A 20,828-nucleotide genomic window follows, 5' to 3' on the forward strand; every position below is an offset into this window, starting at 1 on the left:
TTTTTTATTATTTTTAACATTAGATATTTTTACTATTATGCTGCATAGGCAACATCAATAGTAAAAAGTTGGTCACACAGGGTTAATAGCAGCGTTAACGGAGTGCGTTACACCGCGGCATAACGCGGTCCGTTAACGCTGTCATTAACCCTGTGTCAGCGCTGACTGGAGGGGAGTATGCGGGCGCCGGGCACTGACTGGATGGGAGTAGGGAGGGACTAATTCTTGGCCGGACTGTGCCTGTCGCTGATTGGTCGCGGCAGCCAGGACAGGCAGCTGGCGAGACCAATCAGCGACGCGGGATTTCCATGACGGAAGTTGCAGACAGACGGAAGTACCCCTTAGACAATTATATATATATATAGATGTGGCGTTACACCATTTCTATGGTGCATTTATAAGAACTGCAAGGAAACATGCCCCATATTGCAACCTACCTCAGTTTTTGGTATACTTCTTGGCCGGGTAGTTCTCATCCATACTTCCACCGGTTATTAGTGTCATGATCCAGGCCGGGGTTTGTTTCTTATTATTCTCTCCCTGGTCTGGTTATGCAGGGGTTAACCTTCTTTGCCTTCTTTTTGGGATCTGTTTTGCTATTTCAGTCCACGGCTGCCTGGCCGTCAGCTATAATTCTTGCCCCCCCCCCCCCCCCCCCCCGGCTTGAGCGAATGACGACACCCTGATGTGTCCTCTGCCCTGATTACTCAGTTCCCCTGCCTTCCCATTCCTGCTCCCTGCTCATCTTGCTGTGTAGTCCATATGCTGTGACCTTTGGTATCTGACCCGGCTCGTCCTCTGACCTGTTTTCTGTCTCACATCTCTGGCATCTCCGCTCCCGACTGGCTCCGACTTCTTTGGCTTGTATCTGACCACGTGTATTGCTGTTTCCCCTGGTACTGAATCTTCTGTCCGTTCCTGACCTGGCTTGTCTGACCACTCTCTCGCCACCTAGTGGCACCTGCACTGCTGCACTGTAGTGTTACGCCATGTATGCAACCTATCTTCCCTCTCCAGCACCCCCTGGTATTGGAGGCACGATCAAACGCTGTGGCAGCATTACAATTAGCAATGCATGATAGGAAATCTTCCAAAATGCAAATCCACAGAGCATGCCCTCTGCAGACACTGAACCAGCAGGGAATACGAAACAGTTGTGAGCTCCGAATATTTCTACTGTATAATTTACCCTTGGAATATGTTTGTCATAAGCAATTCTCCAATTTTGCATTAATTTCATGCTGTGCTGATCCGTCCGGATCGGCTGCAGGGATCCTCCGCCGTGTAGGAATGCGCTCGTCTTCAGCAGATGTGTTTTTAGGACTGTGATGTAATGGTCTATTGATGTAAGGACAATTGATCCAGATAATTACCGGTTGGAGAAGATGCTGCACCTCTCTATTGTATGTGCAGCAGATGGCGTGCCGCTGTAATTACGTAAATCTTCGTGCTGTAAACATTCATTAGTCGCTCGGGACTGTTTACCCCGCGCTCGAAACGCGACATGCACACGTAACGCACCTCTCTCTTCTTTTGCAGATAAATCCTGGCCCGCCCAGCCGGCGATCCTGCACGAGAAGGATCGTCCGTTTAAGGTATGCCGATAATCCCCTAGATCCCGTCCTTTTTTAAAGTTCAGGCACGGGATCCTGGCGTTTTGCCAAGAAGCAGCGGCCAGATAGCAGGGAGTGGAGCTGACTATTCATTGTTTGTATACAAAACCTACAAGAAACAAAATGAGAAAAACCCTGCTGTAACTAAATAAGTAAAAAAAGCAAAAGTGCATTTAAATAACTAAGGGTTCTTAATAACACTGTTTTTGATCAAAAATAGCATAAAAGCCATCCCACCACGACAAGGTGACTCTGATCGGGACGGTCCTAAGCTGTCCAATATTAAAAAACTTACCATGTGTCAGAGTTGACCTCAGTGTGTGAGGGAAGACAAAAGGACCGGGTCCCGTCCCGTGAACACCAGTCTGGGGAAGCCTTTAAATGTAATTTCCAACTCAGGAAAGGGAGGCCACACCTTGGCTTGCACAGAAAAAAACACAAAAATTGAGCTTGGTTTAACTTGGTATACATGCAGCATGTGTATACTACTCATTGTTTGTAGTCTGTAACTTTGGAGACGCAGATTTTTAGTTAAGACTTTGTCAAGTTGCTTAATTTTTCATGCATCGGAGTAATCAGAAACATGGGCTTTAAAGGCAGAAACTGCTTTGTCTTTTTGTCGGTGGTGTTCGGGATCTACTCACATTTGTGTTATGCTTTTGTACATTTTTGTGAAGGGATTGAAGTTAGCAGTGTGATTGGAGCAACATTTGTGAACAGTAAATGTAGTAAGAATGTTCCTTCTGTCTTCCCGTATAGAGACACGCCGGAGACTTCGCCACGGAGGCCGAAAATAGTAAGTCGTTTGTTTTTATAGTAGACCTAAATCATGAGCGGTGCGAGAATGGTAGGAGACGCCTATCATTGGGCTCCGCAGCAAAATCCCACGCGTTCTGCAATTTTTTGTTTTTGCAATTATTTTGGGATATAGCGATTGTCAAAAAAGCAACATTGTTACAATTTTTTGCAATCGACTTTTATACTCAGAGTTTAGCAACATTTATGTTTCCTGATTGCAAAGTGCTAGAGCCAGTAATGGTCTAAGGGGTAAAGGCTCTTCTTGATGATACTGTGAAGATGATATTTGGGGACCTTATAGTTCATGCGAGGCTCCCTGGGGAAAAAGCCATGCCATGACTGAGGAAGAGAACGACAGGTAGTAACGCTACGAGATACAATTGACCCTTTAAAAGAACCTTGACGCATTCTAGAACCCCGAAACAGCTGTCTGCAAATGTCTGCACAGAAGATTCTAGATTGGCTCCTTAAAGGGTCAGTATTGTCTTCTAGGGGCGCTGCCTCCTGCAGGTGTAGATGAAGCATGACCGCACAGCCTGGTTCCCTTTAAAGTGGGATACAGCACGGTGCAAAATTATTAGGAGGTTCTAAAAAAAATTGCAAAGTAAGAAACTTTCATAATAGAAGTGTTAGGAGTTAATTTTTAGCAATTACCAAAATGCAAAGGGAATGAGCAAAAGAGAAACCTAAAAAGCATCAATATCCGGTGAGGGCCCGTCGCCTCCATCATTTCTTCTCAGCACAAAGTCAGAGATGTTATAGGACTATGCTCAAATGTGCAAGTCACCAATTACATTTTCATAGCAAAGGGGAAACAGCTGGCACAGAAACAGTTGGAGGGTGAGGTGAAGTTATAGAAGACAGATTCATGTCACTGGTCAAACACCATGTCATGGCTGAGCGCAACAACAAGACACAAGGTAGTTATACTGCATCAGCAGGGGCTCCACAATGCAAAGATTTCAGATACTGATGATGGAGGCGATGGGCAGTCACCAGATACTGATGATGGAGGCGACAGGTGGTCACCAGAATCTGATGATGGAGGCGACAGGTAGTCACCAGATACTGATGATGGAGGCGACGAGTGGTCACCAGATACTGATGATGGAGGCGATGGGCGGTCACCAGATACTGATGATGGAGGGGACGGGCGGTCACTAGATACTGATGATGGAGGCGATGGGCGGTCACTAGATACTGATGATGGAGGTGACAGGAAGTCACCAGATACTAACAATGGAGGTGACGAGTGGTCACCAGATACTGATGATGGAGGCGACAGGTGGTCACCAGAATCTGATGATGGAGGCGACAGGTAGTCACCAGATACTGATGACTGAGGTGATGGGCGGTACCAGATACTGATGATAGAGGCGACAGGTGGTCACCAGATTCTGATGATGGAGGGGACGGGTGGTCACCAGATACTGATGATAGAGGCGACAGGTGGTCACCAGATACTGATGATGGAGGTGATGAGTGGTCACCAGATACTGATGATGGAGGGGACAGGCGGTCACCAGATACTGATGATGGAGGGGATGGGCGGTCACCAGATACTGATGATGGAGGCGACGGGCGGTGACCAGAATCTGATGATGGAGGCAACGGGCGGCCAGCAGATACTCAGCCCTTTAAGAATGAGTTATAGTCTCCAGATATAAGACGATGTCCTTCTCTCCCCGTTGTGCAGGTCTCTGTGTGCATCCTGAGAAGAGGCTCCGATCGTCCTCCTTCACGTTCAGGCCAAGCCAGTCCTCTTACGATACAGGTACCTTCTATTTATCTGATCTTTTGAATAAGGGGCTCAACAAGTCTCTGGTAGCGGCGTAATCCCTGCAATATCCGACAAGGACCATGGATGAGGGCGATGGTCGATATTTTGGATGTTTGTGGGGGACTCTGCAGCGCCACCACAGGAGAAAAGAAGCACTGCACGGTTCCAATGGAAATGAATGGGCTGTCCATATAAAGCAGTGGCTTACTGAGTCCTCCGAGGATAGCCGCTCTTTGTAGTCACAGATAAGGGTCCCCAATGATAATTTATTAGGTCGGAAGCTGTTTTCTTCCCTTTGTAATACATGTTCTCATTCACTCTCCAGATCACAGATTGTTGGAGAAACGTGTCCGCTCCTCCTCCTTTACTTTGCTGTCGAGTTTTCCTCCCAATCAGCCCGGTAAGTGCGATAATGTATATCGACCTCAGTGATCAGCGCCGCTGTGTGCAGGGCACGGCCGCCGGTAGCATCATGGAGCTCAGGGGACATAAAAACTATAAATTGCCCGTTTGTTATCACCCCTCCATCACAGTCACTGCTGACATCCAAAAAAAGCCCTGGAAAGTCTGGGTGTAGTGATACCATGTGTTGGGTATATATGGGTGATCATGGACCTGCAGACCAGTCCTCATCACTGTCATGTCCTGTGATTACAGTGCTGAAGAACAATGTGTTCATGCCGGCCACACTCCTGCAGGGGCAGAGGAGCAGCGCAGATGCAGGTTTGTGCCATTATCATCACTTCTGTTCATCCATTATTCAGGCAGAAGCTGGAGCTGAAATCAGCGGATCCAGCATTGCCCGCATCCTCCACCATCCGGCTGAGCCGGGAATGCAGGGAGGGGATGGCACAGCCAGTCATTCGCTCGTTTCACACCCGGGTTTATCATTTTTAGTAGATTCACATTTATATTGTAAACCAAAAAATAATTTTATGAAAAACTGATGCGGACAGATTCATCATGGAAGGATGGATGCAGAGAGGGATGGATGGATGCAGGGAGGGATGATGGATAGATGGATGGATGGGTGGGTAGATGCGTGGATGGATGGATGGGTGGATGAGGGAAAGGGTGTGTGGATGCATGGATGGATGGGTGGGTGGATGTGTGGATTGATGTATAAATGGGTGGATTGATGGGTAGTTGAATGGATGGGTGGTTGGATGGATGTGTGGATTAATGGATGGGTGGTTGGATGGATGGGAGCATGGATGGATGGATGGGGGGATGGATGGATGGGTGCATGGATGGGGGGATGCGTGGATGGATGGGTGGTTGGTCGGATGAATGGGTGGATGGATGGGTGAATAGATGGATGGATGCAGGGAGGGATGGATGAATATATGCGTGGGTGGGTGGATGAATGGGGGGATGGATAGATGATAGATGATAGATGATAGATAGATGGGTGGGTGGATGTGAGATTGATGAGTTGTTGTTCTGCACTCAGCTGACTTGTGTCAGGACCATTGATCCCTCCGGATCGCCTCACTACCTTGCACTCAGCAGATTTCCTAATTAGCTGAGGATGACGGCGCACCCGGTAGTACACCTCTCATCCTCCGCTCCAGCTTCTCCCTGTCGATGCTTTTTATTTCTGCACATTAGTGGAGACGTAGCTCCCTGCGGTTCTATCATCCTCCTCTCGGCCACATTAGCCATATGACGTCCTCTTACCCCGGGAGTAACGTCCATGATAAGTAACTGTCCACATTCTGCAGGAAATGTTCCCTCCTGGACGGTGATCAAACCGGCGACGCTGCAGCCTCCGCCGATCACCGTGCGCAGGGATGTGGAGGAGACAGAAGCCGCCGCCGTCTCCACCAGACCAGACAGTAAGGTAACGTTGTATTTCAGATTCCAAGCTCCTGACCCAACACTTCTCACAGCTGAGGGTCTGCTACAGTAGTAGCCAGTCCTGTGATTCACAAGTGTGGACTCCAGGTTGCTACATTTTTTCCTGCACTGATACATTGTAGCAGACTCGGCTGATATGATTTAGCTTCTAGTTGATTGCTTAGACTGGATACAACTGTAGGTTTTCAGCCATAATGTTCATGAACAGCAAGAAATCAATAGGGAACAGAAATTGTAGAACTTTCCATTGGAGAGATTTTCAGAGTAGAGAGCAGCTTCAGTGCCGGTGTTGCTCTGGAGGACCTGACTCTGTAATACTTGATTTCCCCTGTGGGGGAGCTGCTGGGAAATTGAAGACCAACATATTACAAATGATTGCTGGGGCATCTGTGATCGGCCTATTTTTGGGTAATCCTTACAAAAAAAGGACTGTCTGCAGCCCCTCACCCTCTCCAACAAAGGAAACTCCAGATTTAGGGCACTTTCTGTAACTCTGTACAGACGAGACTACAGTTTCCTATTAATTTTGGCAGATACACGTAGATAAAAGCAGCGCACCAGCAAGCAACGCTGATCAGCCGAAATCATCTCCTGGACCTGCGTGCACCACTGGCATTGGAATAAGGTGAGATAAGCAAGAAGTGTCTGTAAGGTGGGGGAGGGGAAGCATAAGTGCTACCGCCGAGTGACAAGAATCTGCCTAGGATCTTTATTGATCAGTAGGAATTTTATGGAACCCATCAAAGCCTTGGGGGTGTAGGAAACCACCTGCAGAGCAACATCTGTTGATAGTCTTGTATACTTGTCTTCCTCTCAATTAAAGCTGAGCTTCCTGTGCTATATGCAGACATATACCCAATACTGTGTCCCTCACCCAAAAGTAGTTCCAAAATGGCAAGTTTCAGCCGAACACATTTTTTCTAGTTAAATATTAATCAAAGTTGTGAATTTTTCTAATTTACAACGTTACCTGATTTTCCTTCTTTCTATCTCAAACGCAATGCCGAAAGCACTGTTTTAACTGCCTACTTCATACTCTTTTACATGCTGCTTTGAACTGCTGCTCTATGGAGAATCCGTACTCGGCCTCTGTTTACAGACACTATCACTGTCTGAGCCTGGGCAAGAGGAGCCGAGGAGTTCACAAAGGAGAGTCTTTGTAAATAGCGTTTGAGTGCGTATTTTTCATTAGGGCAGCAGTTCAAAGCAGCACGTAAAAGAGGATGAAATAAGCAGGTAAAACTGCACTTTCAGCAACGGTGTTGAGAAAGAGAGAGATGGAAGCAAAATAAGGTAATAGATTATGCTATAAAGATTCATAATGTTGGAAAGGCTGACCAGAGACCATTTATTGTTAGATTTCACAGTATTATTTGTAATATCAGACCAAAAGGATCCAAATGAAGGGAGAAAGGACAGGGATATAGTTTCTACATTTTGAAAGTTCCTTTAAAGTTAGAACTATCTTTAAAAAGTGGTGTTTATCGTTGGGGTCCACATCCCGAGACCCCCAGCAATAGCTCAGCCCGCAGTGAAGGACAGACCCAAAGACTTTTCATTGAGCCTATACACCACTGTGTGCATGCTGATCCATAATCTGAGAACTTCTGTGCCATGGTTTAAGCGATCAATGGGGGTCTCATAACTTGGACCCCGACAGATCCACAGGGCTTTGAGGGGCTATAATACTGGTAGGGGTGGGAATAATATAGCGAGGGAAGGTTTCTGCTGCAGAAAGTCTCCTCCCGGCCACAGGTGTAGACTGTATGTCTGCATTCTACCTATCCCTTATACTTTACATGTGATACTTTTTTTTAAAGTTTTATTGTCCCTTTAAAGCATTTTATATAGTAAACTCTTATTCTCGAGACTGTCGGATTATTGTATGACGATCCCCTCCTTCTTCTCTTTATCCAGGATGCAGACTTTCCAGCAAATGTTTATGCCGCACAAATATAATGTGGATTTTGTTTTTGGACAGAACATGGATAGAAGAGTCATGGTGAGCTGAAGACGGGCATCTGGGAAAGGGAAACGTTGTGACAAGTCATTATAAGGGACTAGATGGTGGCCCGATTCTAACGCATCGGGTATTCTAGAATATGCATGTCCACGTAGTATATTGCCCAGTGACGTAGTATATTGCCCAGTGACGTAGTATATTGCCCAGTGACGTAGTATATTGCCCAGTGACGTAGTATATTGCCCAGTGACGTAGTATATTGCCCAGTGACGTAGTATATTGCCCAGTGACGTAGTATATTGCCCAGTGACGTAGTATATTGCCCAGTGACGTAGTATATTGCCCAGTGACGTAGTATATTGCCCAGTTACGTAGTATATTGCCCAGTTACGTAGTATATTGCCCAGTGACGTAGTATATTGCCCAGTGACGTAGTATACAGCACAGAGCCACATAGTATATTGCCCAGTGACGTAGTATATTGCCCAGTTACGTAGTATATTGCCCAGTTACGTAGTATATTGCCCAGTGACGTAGTATATTGCCCAGTCACGTAGTATACAGCACAGAGCCACGTAGTATATTGCCCAGTGACGTAGTATATTGCCCAGTGACGTAGTATATTGCCCAGTGACGTAGTATATTGCCCAGTGACGTAGTATACAGCACAGAGCCACATAGTATATTGCCCAGTGACGTAGTATATTGCCCAGTTACGTAGTATATTGCCCAGTTACGTAGTATATTGCCCAGTGACGTAGTATATTGCCCAGTGACGTAGTATATTGCCCAGTGACGTAGTATATTGCCCAGTGACGTAGTATATTGCCCAGTGACGTAGTATACAGCACAGAGCCACATAGTATATTGCCCAGTGACGTAGTATATTGCCCAGTGACGTAGTATATTGCCCAGTTACGTAGTATATTGCCCAGTTACGTAGTATACAGCACAGAGCCACGTAGTATATTGCCCAGTTACGTAGTATATTGCCCAGCCACGTAGTATATTGCCCAGTTACGTAGTATATTGCCCAGCCACGTAGTATATTGCCCAGTGACGTAGTATACAGCACAGAGCCACGTAGTATATTGCCCAGTGACGTAGTATATTGCCCAGTGACGTAGTATATTGCCCAGTGACGTAGTATATTGCCCAGTGACGTAGTATATTGCCCAGCCACGTATGTCACAGGTTAAAAAATAAACATATACTCACCTTCCGAGGGCCCCTTGTAGTTCTGTCGCCTGTGTGCCGTGCAGGCGGCAGCTTCCGGTCCCAGGGTGGGATGACGTAGCGGTCACATGACCGTGACGTCATCGCAGGTCCTTCTCGCGCAAACGCGCAGGACCTGTGATGACGTCGCGGTCACATGATCGTGACGTCATGGCAGGTCCTTCTCGCATACCATGGTTGCCACCGGAACCTGCCGCTTGCATGGAGCGGTCACTGGAGCGTCGCGAGGAGCGGGAAAGGCGGCGGAAGGTGAGTATATAATAATTTTTAATTTTTTTTATTGTTTTTAACATTAGATGTTTTTAATATTGACGCCGCATAGGCAGCATCAATAGTAAAAACTTGGTCACACAGGGTTAATAGCGGCGGTAACGGAGTGAGTTACCCGCGGCATAACGCGGTCCGTTACCGCTGGCATTAACCCTGTGTGAGCGCTGACTGCGGGGAGTATGGAGCGGGCGGCGGGCAATGACTGCAGGGGAGTAGGGAGGGACTAATCGGACTGTGGCCGTCGCTGATTGGTCGCGGCAGCCATGACAGGCAGCTGGCGAGACCAATCAGCGACTTGGATTCCATGACAGACAGAGGCCTCCACCAATGAATATCCGTGACCGACAGACAGACAGACAGAAAGACGGAAGTACCCCTTAGACAATTATATAGTAGATATACAAGCTTTTCGCTTGTTTTTAGCTTCTTTTTTTTTTCTTTGTTGCTTGATGCAAAGTTTAATTTATTCAATTGAAATGGGGAGATCTACTAACCAGAGACCCCCTACGGGAAACATGGGGGCTCCCTGATGGCCACTGACGCCACAAAAGCAAAGAATGGATGGAGATGTGGCCCCCTATGGGCACAACCCTCTCCGATCAGGTGTATGGGACCGGAGCCGCTGACCGATCCACTTCCATCAGATTTGTGTCTGGATGGGGGGACGGCTAATATGGTTCCCAAAATACTCTGTGACCACTGAGCCAGAAATGTAGAAAGACTTCGGGGTATTTTATCTGGTTTTCATGGAGGAGACCCGAAAAGGAAATTGTGCTTAGTACAAACCCCGGCCTCCTATCTCTAGCCGGGCGTAAGATAAACTGATCTCTCTATTTGCAGAGCCCCAAGAGGCCGACGGCGACTCAGACCAACACATCCAAGAGGGAAGTCCCAGCGCCCAGAGTGTCCTGTAACAGGGACTGGCCCTATCAGCGTAAGCCACGATCTGAGCGGGAGAGACCTCAATATACAGCACTGTCTGAGCACTATCTGCCGCACTATTTGCAGCATTATCTATAGCATTATCTGCAGCGCTGTCTGCAGCACTATCTGCAGCACTATCTGCAGCACTATCTACAGCACTATCTGCAGCACTGTCTACAGCACTATCTACAGCATTATCTACAGCACTATATGCAGCACTGTCTGAGCACTAACTGCAGCACTATTTGCAGCATTATCTATAGCACTATCTGCAGCGCTGTCTACAGCACTATCTGCAGCACTATCTGCAGCACTATCTGCAGCACTATCTGCAGCACTATCTGCAGCACTATCTGCAGCACTATCTGCAGCACTATCTGCAGCACTATCTGCAGCACTATCTGCAGCACTATCTGCAGCACTGTCTACAGCGCTATCTGCAGCACTATCTGCAGCACTGTCTGAGCACTATCTGCAGCACTATCTGCAGCATTATCTACAGCACTATCTGCAGCATTATCTACAGCACTATCTGCAGCATTATCTACAGCATTATCTGCAGCACTGTAGTATGGTGCCTACTAATAGTAGATCATGTGCATGCGGTGGATTCATACACTCTGTAGCTACGGCAGTGTGAATAATTTACTTATGTTATCCTAAAACACTATCCCCCATATAATGAGTTAATTCTCTAATACTGGTTCCACCTCTGGGATCGCCACCTCCATGGTGCTCTGTAGATGATCATACACATCGCCCTTATGATTTCCTGTGATTTCTCTGTATTATAGGACGCAGGACGCAGACAAGCCTTATAGAGTCCGCCGCAGCGTATACGGCCAGACCCAAACTGAAGTACGAACTGGACCGAGTGGATGTGGTCACCGGAGAGGAGTCTGAGCGCAATGTGCTGCAGGTGAGTCACATATTCCTTCTGTAGACACAGCTATCAGATTCTATAGGTCCAAGCAATCGCTGTATTTTACTCCAGAGCTGCACTCACTATTCTGCTGGTGCAGTCACTGTGTACATACATTACATTACTGATCCTGAGTTACCCCCTGTATTATACTCCAGAGCTGCACTCACTATTCTGCTGGTGCAGTCACTGTGTACATACATTACATTACTGATCCTGAGTTACATCCTGTATTATACTCCAGAGCTGCACTCACTATTCTGCTGGTGCAGTCACTGTGTACATACATTACATTACTGATCCTGAGTTACATCTTGTATTATACTCCAGAGCTGTACTCACTATTCTGCTGGTGCAGTCACTGTGTACATACATTACATTACTGATCCTGAGCTACATCCTCTATTATACTCCAGAGCTGCACTCACTATTCTGCTGGTGCAGTCACTGTGTACATACATTACATTACTGATCCTGAGTTACATCCTGTATTATACTCCAGAGCTGCACTCACTATTCTGCTGGTGCAGTCACTGTGTACATACATTAAATTACAGATCCTGAGCTACATCCTCTATTATACTCCAGAGCTGCACTCACTATTCTGCTGGTGCAGTCACTGTGTACATACATTACATTACTGATCCTGAGTTACATCCTGTATTATACCCCAGAGCTGCACTCACTATTCTGCTGGTGCAGTCACTGTGTACATACATTACATTACTGATCCTTAGTTACATCCTGTATTATACCCCAGAGCTGCACTCACTATTCTGCTGGTGTAGTCACCGTGTACATACATTACATTACTGATCCTGAGTTACATCCTGTATTATACTCCAGAGCTGCACTCACTATTCTGCTGGTGCAGTCACTGTGTACATACATTACATTACTGATCCTGAGTTACATCCTGTATTATACCCCAGAGCTGCACTCACTATTCTGCTGGTGCAGTCACTGTGTACATACATTACATTACTGATCCTGAGTTACATCCTGTGTTATACTCCAGAGCTGCACTCACTATTCTGCTGGTGCAGTCACTGTGTACATACATTACATTACTGACCCTGAGTTACATCCTGTATTATACTCCAGAGCTGCACTCACTATTCTGCTGGTGCAGTCACTGTGTACATACATTACATTACTGATCCTGAGTTACATCCTGTATTATACTCCAGAGCTGCACTCACTATTCTGCTGGTGCAGTCACTGTGTACATACATTACATTACTGATCCTGAGTTACATCCTGTATTATACTCCAGAGCTGCACTCACTATTCTGCTGGTGCAGTCACTGTTTACATACATTTCATTACTGATCCTGAGTTACATCCTGTATTATACTTCAGAGCTGCACTCGCTATTCTTTTTTTTTTTAGGTTAATTGTAAGCTGTTTGTGTTCGACAAGGAGAACCAGTCGTGGACAGAACGAGGACGTGGATACCTAAGACTTAATGACACGGCCAGCAATGGCAGCGGATTATTCAGATCTCGAATAGGTAGAGGATGGAGCCTCGAGGTGTCGCCATCAGAGCCACATTCATCATAGTGAAGGGAGAGGTGAACAGGAGCGGGCACCGGCCGTCTATGTGATAGCTGGTGTACATGTACGATCACTATCGCTGTAGACGGTCAGGCATTACAAGGCTAGGCGAAGCATAGTGGTACATTGACGCTCCCACCTTTATTTGTGCCCTATGCCACTGCCTACTTTGCCCTTTTCTCCACTGTAGGTGAATCACTGCTCCCATACCCTACAATAAAGATAGCCAGACAGCCGCAGCCATGAACGGCCACCTTTGTGCCTCATCAGCTCCCCAATAAAGGGGTCCCATTCAGCCAGGACAGGGGGCCATAAAAGTGCAATATCAGTACTGACACACCCTTGCCCCCTGGCTTTTTATTTCTCTCTGAAATGGAAAGTGCCTGGGGGTATTCAGCAGATGGTTGGGGTTCACTTGGCATCATGTCCTGCAAGTGGCTGATATAGGTGGTAACTTTGGGCAGGCGATGGCACCACCTGCCCCTTATGTGGACATACATGAAGTTACATTGAAAGGGGTATAAAGAGGCTTCTAGTGTTGGGACTTGTCCACCATATCAACAGTTAGACCCCCGAAAACTAACATTGCAAACACAGGTGGTCCATTGAATCCCAACCCAAAAAGTTGAGCCGCCGGTGAACCTTCTTTCCATCTGGTTTCACAATCCCATCTTTTATTGCCTTTTCTCTTTCTAATCATGATAATCCTACAAATGGCCATATCCGAAGCCTCCGCGATGGCCTCGCTGCTTCTTTAAATACTGTGTCGGCTTTTTCCTCCCAGTGACTTGCTGTACCCGACTTATCGAATCAGCATGGTGGGGAAGTTTGGGCACTGTGAAAGCAGAAAACTCCCGCTAGGTAGCAGCAAAAGGTGACGGCCCCCCAAAGGGAGAGGTAAAAGGCATTTTTTATCTTGGGCATCCGTGTACACCCGACATTTTATTCTATAGCGCTCCACTGTGGATTCCAGAGGGGTCAGGATTGCACATTGGTCAGGTTGATAAATACTTACGTCCTGGGGGCACGGAGAAGCGTGTAGGGGCCAAGGAGGACGCCTCTGAGGTTAATCTTACAGATCGTGTGTCTCATCAGTCCATATTGCTTTAGCTTATGGCCCCCTGTGCTACGCTTGGCCGATGTTTGCAATGTGCCTTCTGCAGGTTACACCCGCCATAATGCTACCCTGAGCAATCAGCCCGGGGCACTTCCCGCAGCACAATGTAGCCCCCTAAAATAAAAGCAGGGATTGACCTTTTGGACGGTGCTCTGGTACCTTCTACTGGACGAATGTCCATATTATATGGTGCCGATACATCAGTGCCATAGATCGTATAGATACAGCTGCCTAATAAAGAATGACCGCTATATAATGTCCAGAGCCCATGGACGATTTCAAGCATCTGAGTTTCGCAGGCGGCGTACAGACCGTGATTTCCAGAACGGCGCCGGGTCTCCTGATCCAAACGCAACAATCTCGTAGGTATATACGAGGCTGTCAAATTTGGGTCAGAAATCATTATCCATACACAGACCGTGAAACTCAAATGTGTGAAAGCAGCCTAAACAACAGAGCCTAAGAATTGTGAAATAAACACCGCCATACAGAGCTGAAATAAGACCGCAATACATTGCTGAAATAATACCACTATACAGTGCTGAAATAATACCACTATACAGTGCTGAAATAATACCACCGTATAGTGCTGAAATAATGCCACCATACAGTGCTGAAATAAGACCACCATACAGTGCTGAAATAATGCCACCATACAGTGCTGAAATAATGCCACCATACAGTGCTGAAATAAGACCACCATACAGTGCTGAAATAATGCAGCTACACAGTGCTGAAATAATGCCACCATACAGTGCTGAAATAATGCCACCATACAGTGCTGAAATAATACCACTATACAGTGCTGAAATAATACCACCGTACAGTGCTGAAATAATGCCACCATACAGCGCTGAAATAAGACCACCATACAGTGCTGAAATAATGCCACCATACAGTGCTGAAATAATGCCACCATACAGCGATGAAATAATGCCACCATACAGTGCTGAAATAAGACCACCATACAGTGCTGAAATAATACAGCTACACAGTGCTGAAATAATGCCACCATACAGTGCTTAAATAATGCCACCATACAGTGCTGAAATAAGACCACCATACAGTGCTGAAATAATGCCACCATACAGTGCTCAAATAATACCATAATACAATTCTGAAATAAAATTGCAATAAAGTGCTGAAATAATGCCACCATACAGTACTGAAATAATACCATAATACAGTCCTGAAATAATATCGCCATACAGTGCTGAAATGATATTGCCATCAGAGCTTAAAAAATAACACCATGCAGTGCTGTAATAATATGGCAATACAGCACTGAAATAATACCCTACCATAAAGTGTTGAAATTACACCAACATATAGTGCTGAAATAATACTGCAATACAGCTCTGAAATAATATCACAATAATAATATCCTACCATACAGTGATAAAATAATACTGCAATACAGCACTAAAATAATACCACCATACAGTGCTGAAATAATACTGCACTAGAACACTGAAACAATACCATAATATAGTGCTGAAATAATATCATAATACAATGCTGAAATACTACCACCATACAGAGCTAAAATAATAAAACAATATAATGCTGAAATAATACCATACTACAGAGCTGACATAGTACTGCAATACAATGCAATACCACCACATAGTGCTAAAATAATGCCTTAATACTACACTGAAATAATACCCCCATACAGAGCCGAAATAATATCCTACCATACAGGGCTGAAATAATGCCACCAAAGAACAGCTATATAAATGAAGGAAACTGGTAAGAGTGCAGTGAGTGTCCAAGTAAGTTGTAAGTTGGCCATACACATTAGCCTGAGGCTGCCCGCGCCGCTGATACACAGCTAATCTGTATTGGCTTTTCAGCCGCCGTTCGTTCAGCCTGTGCCCGGAAGACAAAGATGGGGCATGTAAATGTTTCTCTGCCCCATCCTGGATTGGGAGTGATGGCTTTCGTTATTGAATGTTCGGTCCTATACGACAGCCGGACCGGGGCGGTCCTCCCTTCTGCAGCAATGGTTCTAATATGTGTTGCACTGATTGGTATGGGTCACAGACTTTGGGGGGCGTCTGTGGTGGCTGGTCTCCGATACATTCGTCTTTGTTAATCAAAACATTAAACTTTGATCAAAACCTGCAAAAAGTTACAAAAAAACCTCCAGAATGTAACGTATCTTCCTCCCAGCGGTCTCCTATCTGCAGTCAGTGCTTTCCTCCCACTCCTCCCAGTTTCTTATTTCCCAGTGCCCCCCATAGTACCAGCTCCTGGCTTTACATAAGGGTTTGCAGCTTTTTTTTCTCTATCCCTAGAGACATGAACCTGCACACACTGAGCATGCACGCACTGAGCACGCACGCACTGAGCACGCATGTGCACAGATAAGGTAACACTCGCCATATTGATATATTCTCAGGACCTGCAGTCGCGCTGGTCGTCCGTGGCCATCGATCCAGACACCTGAGAACCTCCACGGCAGTTCTTCTGATTAGTAGGGTCTTCGCTACTGACCCCATTAATCAGTAAATGGCGATAGGCAGGCGGAGGCTCGCGGGGCTCAGGGCCGGTGGCCACGGACTACCGATGCGACCACTGGACCAGGTTCCTGAGGATCCATATATCAATCTCGTTTGTACGGGGTCTGATGGGCTACTCCACCTAGCCGGCCGTCCATCCACGCTTGCGGCTATCTGATGTGTGTGGCTAATGACTCATGAATGTGGCTCCTGGTATAATTACTAGCTCGTTATTACGCGACACTTTTGTACTTTCTCGCTTTTTATATCAAATCTAAACATTTCCTTTCTGTTTTTTTTTTTTATTATTATTATTTTTTTGGGTTTAGTGATGAGAAACCACGGGAATCTGAAACTGATCCTGAACAGTAAAGTCTATGACGAGATGATACTAGAGAGGGCGAACCGGAGAAGTGTGCGCATCACCGCCACCGACCTGACGGAGCGGACCCTCAAGATATTCCTGGTGCAGGTAAGACCCCCCGCTATCAGAACCAGGGCTCGGAGGAACGTCAGGGGCAATAATCCTCCTACACAACTCATGTAGGGCCACTCGTAAGGGCCACTGTGCAGAATCCTCAATTACGGAGGCAGGGACTCAGGTGGGTGTCAAAAAACGATTATGGCTACTGCCGTAGTTTGCTGGCCCCGATGGATGAAAACCAGTTTGGGATGTGAGTTTTTGGAGCAGAATCTGAGCGGAAACTCTCCAAATCCTTCTCCAAATCTCAAAAGTTTTTGCTCGGAAGAACTCACTAATGTAACACCGTCCACGTTACACCGCACAAACCAAAATATTGTATCTCTCAGGCAAGTGTAAAGGACGCCGCTCGTCTCTACGCCGCCATTCATCACCGCCTGATCGCGCTAAGGAGCCAACGGGACCAGGACCAAGAGCAGAGCGACCCCAACCCGGAGACGGAATCACGCATACGTCCGCTAAACAGCGACAGCGAGGATGATGAAGACGATGAAATGCTGCTTTTTCCCAGCAAGATCGCGGGTACGTCGACTAAAATCTGACACCAGAGCAGGAAATCAAACGCGAGACCGATCACCACGGATCGGCAGACACCTAGGCTCAGCCCGAGCCGCACACAACCCTGACTGCACTCGTAGTCGTCATATCGTACGCTCTTACTTCATCAACATCAGATAATTGGGAGGGAGGGCGACATCTACTGGTGGCAAAATTTATACAGTATAAAGGGTCGGGACAGAATAGCGCCATATGCTATGTAGTGGTCATTCTAAGTACTGCAGCTCAGCTCCTATGAAAGTGAATGTGATCTGAGCTGCAGTATCGAGAACTGCTACTGCTGTGCAGTTACAGATCCATGCATTGTGCGCATCGGACCCCAACCAGACCTGGTAACAGCTGATCAGTGGGGGTGAGAGTTGTCGGACCCTCACAGATCTGATACTGACGACCTACACACGTGGTCAAAATTGTTGGTACCCCTCGTTTAATGAGAGAAAAACCCACAATGGTCACAGAAATAACTTGAACCTGACAAAAGTAATAATAAATAAAAGATCTATGAAAATTAACAGATGAAAGTCAGACATTGCTTTTCCACCATGCTTCCACAGAATTAAAAAAAAAAAAAAAAACCTCATGAAATAGCCCTGGACAGAAGTGATGGGACCCTTAACTTAATATTTTGCTGCACAACCTTTTGAGGCAATCACTGCAATCACACGATTCCTGTAACTGTCAGTGACACTTCTGCTCCTCTCGACAGGTATTTTGGCCGCTCCTCAAGAGCAAACTGCTCCAGTTGTCTCGTGTGTGAAGGTTGCCTTTTCCAGACGCCATGTTTCAGCTCTTTCCAAAGATGCTCAATAGGATTCAGGTCAGGGCTCATAGAAGGCCACTTCAGAATAGTCCAATGTTTTCCTCTTAGCCATCCTTGGGTGCTTTTAGCTGTGTGTTTTGGGTCATTATCCTGTTGTAAGACCCATGACCTGCGACTGAGACCAAGCTTTCTGACACTGGGCAGCACATTTCTCTCTAGAATCCCTTGATAGTCTTGAGATTTCATTGCACCCTGCACAGATTCTAGACGCCCTGTGCCAGATGCAGCAAAGCAGCCCCAGAACATAACAGAGCCTCCTCCATGTTTCACAGTAGGGACAGTGTTACTTTCCTGATATGCTTAATTTTTCCGTCTGTGAACATAGAGCTGATGTGCCTTGCCAAAAAGTTCTATTTTTGTCTCATCTGTCCATAGGACATTCTCCCAGAAGCTTTGTGGCTTGTCAACATGTAGTTCGGCCAATTCCAGTCTGGCTTTTTTATGATTTATTTTCAATAATGGTGTCCTCCTTGGTCGCCTCCCATGAAGTCCACTTTGACTCATATAATGACGGATGGTGCGATCTGACACTGATGTTCCTTGAGCTTGAAGTTCACCTTTAATCTGTTTAGAAGTTTTCTGGCTCTTTTGTTACCATTCGTTATTATTCGTCTCTTTGATTTGTCACTAGTGTTGAGCGATACCTTCCGATACTCAAAGGTATCGGTATCGGATGGGATCGGCCGATATCCAAAAAATATCATATATCGCCGATACCGATACCCGATACCAATGCAAGTCAATGGGACACAAGTATCGGAAGGTATCCTGGATGGTTCCCAGGGTCTGAAGGAGAGGAAACTCTCCTTCAGACCCTGGGATCCATATTCATGTAAAAAATAAAGAATTAAAATAAAAAATATGGATATACTCACCCCTTCGGCGGCCCCTGGACCTTAGCGATGTAACCGGCAGCCTCCGTTCCTAAGAATGAGGAGTGAAGGACCTTCGATGACGTCACGGCATGTGATTGGTCGCGTGACCGCTCATGTGACCGCTCACGCGACCAATCACAAGCCGCGACATCATCGCAGGTCCTAAACTCACTGCATTCTTAGGAACGGAGGCTGCCGGTTACATCGCTAAGGTCCAGGGGCCGCCGAAGGGGTGAGTATATCCATATTTTTTATTTTAATTCTTTATTTTTTACATGAATATGGATCCCAGGGCCTGAAGGAGAGTCTCCTCTCCTCCAGACCCTGGGAACCATACACTGGGAACTTCCGATTCCGATATCACAAAAATATCGGAACTCGGTATCGGAATTCCGATACAGCAAATATCGGCCGATACCCGATACTTGCGGTATCGGAATGCTCAACACTATTTGTCACCAATGTTCCTCCTGCGGCCACATCCAGGGAGGTTGGCTACAGTCCCATGGATCTTAAATTTCTGAATAATATGTGCAGCTGTAGCCACAGGAACATCAAGCTGCTTGGAGATGGTCTTATACCTTTTACCTTTAACATGTTTGTCTGTAATTTTCTTTCTAATCTCCTGAGACAACTCTTTCCTTCGCTTCCTCTGGTCCATGTTCAGTGTGATACACACCATGTCACCACACAGCACAGTGAGTATCTGCAGCCCTATGTACAGGCCACTCACTGATTCCAAGACTGTAGACACCTGTGATGCTTGTTAGTGGACACACCGTGATTTAACATGTCCCTTTTGTCACATTATTTTCAGGGGTACCATCATTTCTGTCCAGGCCGATTTCATCAGTTTTATTTTTTTTTAATTCTGTGGAAGCATGGTTGAAAAGCAATGTCTGAATTTCATCTGTTCATTTTCATAGATCTTTTATTATTACTTTTGTCAGATTCAAGTTATTTCTGTGACCATTGTGGGTTTTTCTGTCATTAAACAAGGGGTACCAACAATTTTGACCACGTGTGTATATCGTGCACGCTCAGCATGAGACTCTCTACAAGATACATTCTCCAGGGCAAATTCCTTTACATCATGCACGCTCAGGATGATACTCTCTACAAGATACATTCTCCAGGACACACTCCTTTACATCATGAACGCTCAGGATGATACTCTCTACAAGATACATTCTCCAGGACACACTCCTTTACATCATGCACGCTCAGGATGATACTCTCTACAAGATACATTCTCCAGGGCAAATTCCTTTACATCATGCACGCTCAGGATGATACTCTCTACAAGATACATTCTCCAGGACACACTCCTTTACATCATGCACGCTCAGGATGATACTCTCTACAAGATACATTCTCCAGGACACACTCCTTTACATCATGCACGCTCAGGATGATACTCTCTACAAGATACATTCTCCAGGACACACTCCTTTACATCATGCACGCTCAGGATGAGACTCTCTACAAGATACATTCTCCAGGACACACTCCTTTACATCATGCACGCTCAAGATGAGACTCTCTACAAG

At 46.1% G+C, this 20,828-nt stretch overlaps 1 protein-coding gene across 2 annotated transcripts in view; it reads left to right on the plus strand.

Annotated features, from left to right (window-relative positions):
* RANBP3L (RAN binding protein 3 like) overlaps positions 1-20,828 on the plus strand; it is a 49,615-nt gene that overhangs the window by 25,198 nt on the left and 3,589 nt on the right. The window contains exons 2-14 of one of the 2 annotated variants that reach the window (XM_077281625.1): positions 1,540-1,595; positions 2,373-2,409; positions 4,108-4,185; positions 4,517-4,591; positions 4,849-4,914; positions 5,916-6,034; positions 6,585-6,676; positions 7,969-8,053; positions 10,361-10,454; positions 11,239-11,363; positions 12,759-12,879; positions 16,874-17,016; positions 17,355-17,547. In XM_077281625.1, coding sequence (XP_077137740.1) covers positions 1,540-1,595; positions 2,373-2,409; positions 4,108-4,185; positions 4,517-4,591; positions 4,849-4,914; positions 5,916-6,034; positions 6,585-6,676; positions 7,969-8,053; positions 10,361-10,454; positions 11,239-11,363; positions 12,759-12,879; positions 16,874-17,016; positions 17,355-17,547 — 1,284 coding nt within the window. Of the gene's footprint in view, positions 1-1,539; positions 1,596-2,372; positions 2,410-4,107; positions 4,186-4,516; positions 4,592-4,848; positions 4,915-5,915; positions 6,035-6,584; positions 6,677-7,968; positions 8,054-10,360; positions 10,455-11,238; positions 11,364-12,758; positions 12,880-13,707; positions 13,821-16,873; positions 17,017-17,354; positions 17,548-20,828 lie in introns of those variants that run through there. The other variant, XM_077281630.1, reaches the window with a different exon arrangement.

This window comes from Ranitomeya variabilis, chromosome 1 (assembly GCF_051348905.1).
Source record: "Ranitomeya variabilis isolate aRanVar5 chromosome 1, aRanVar5.hap1, whole genome shotgun sequence".
Taxonomy (NCBI): Eukaryota; Metazoa; Chordata; class Amphibia; order Anura; family Dendrobatidae; genus Ranitomeya; species Ranitomeya variabilis.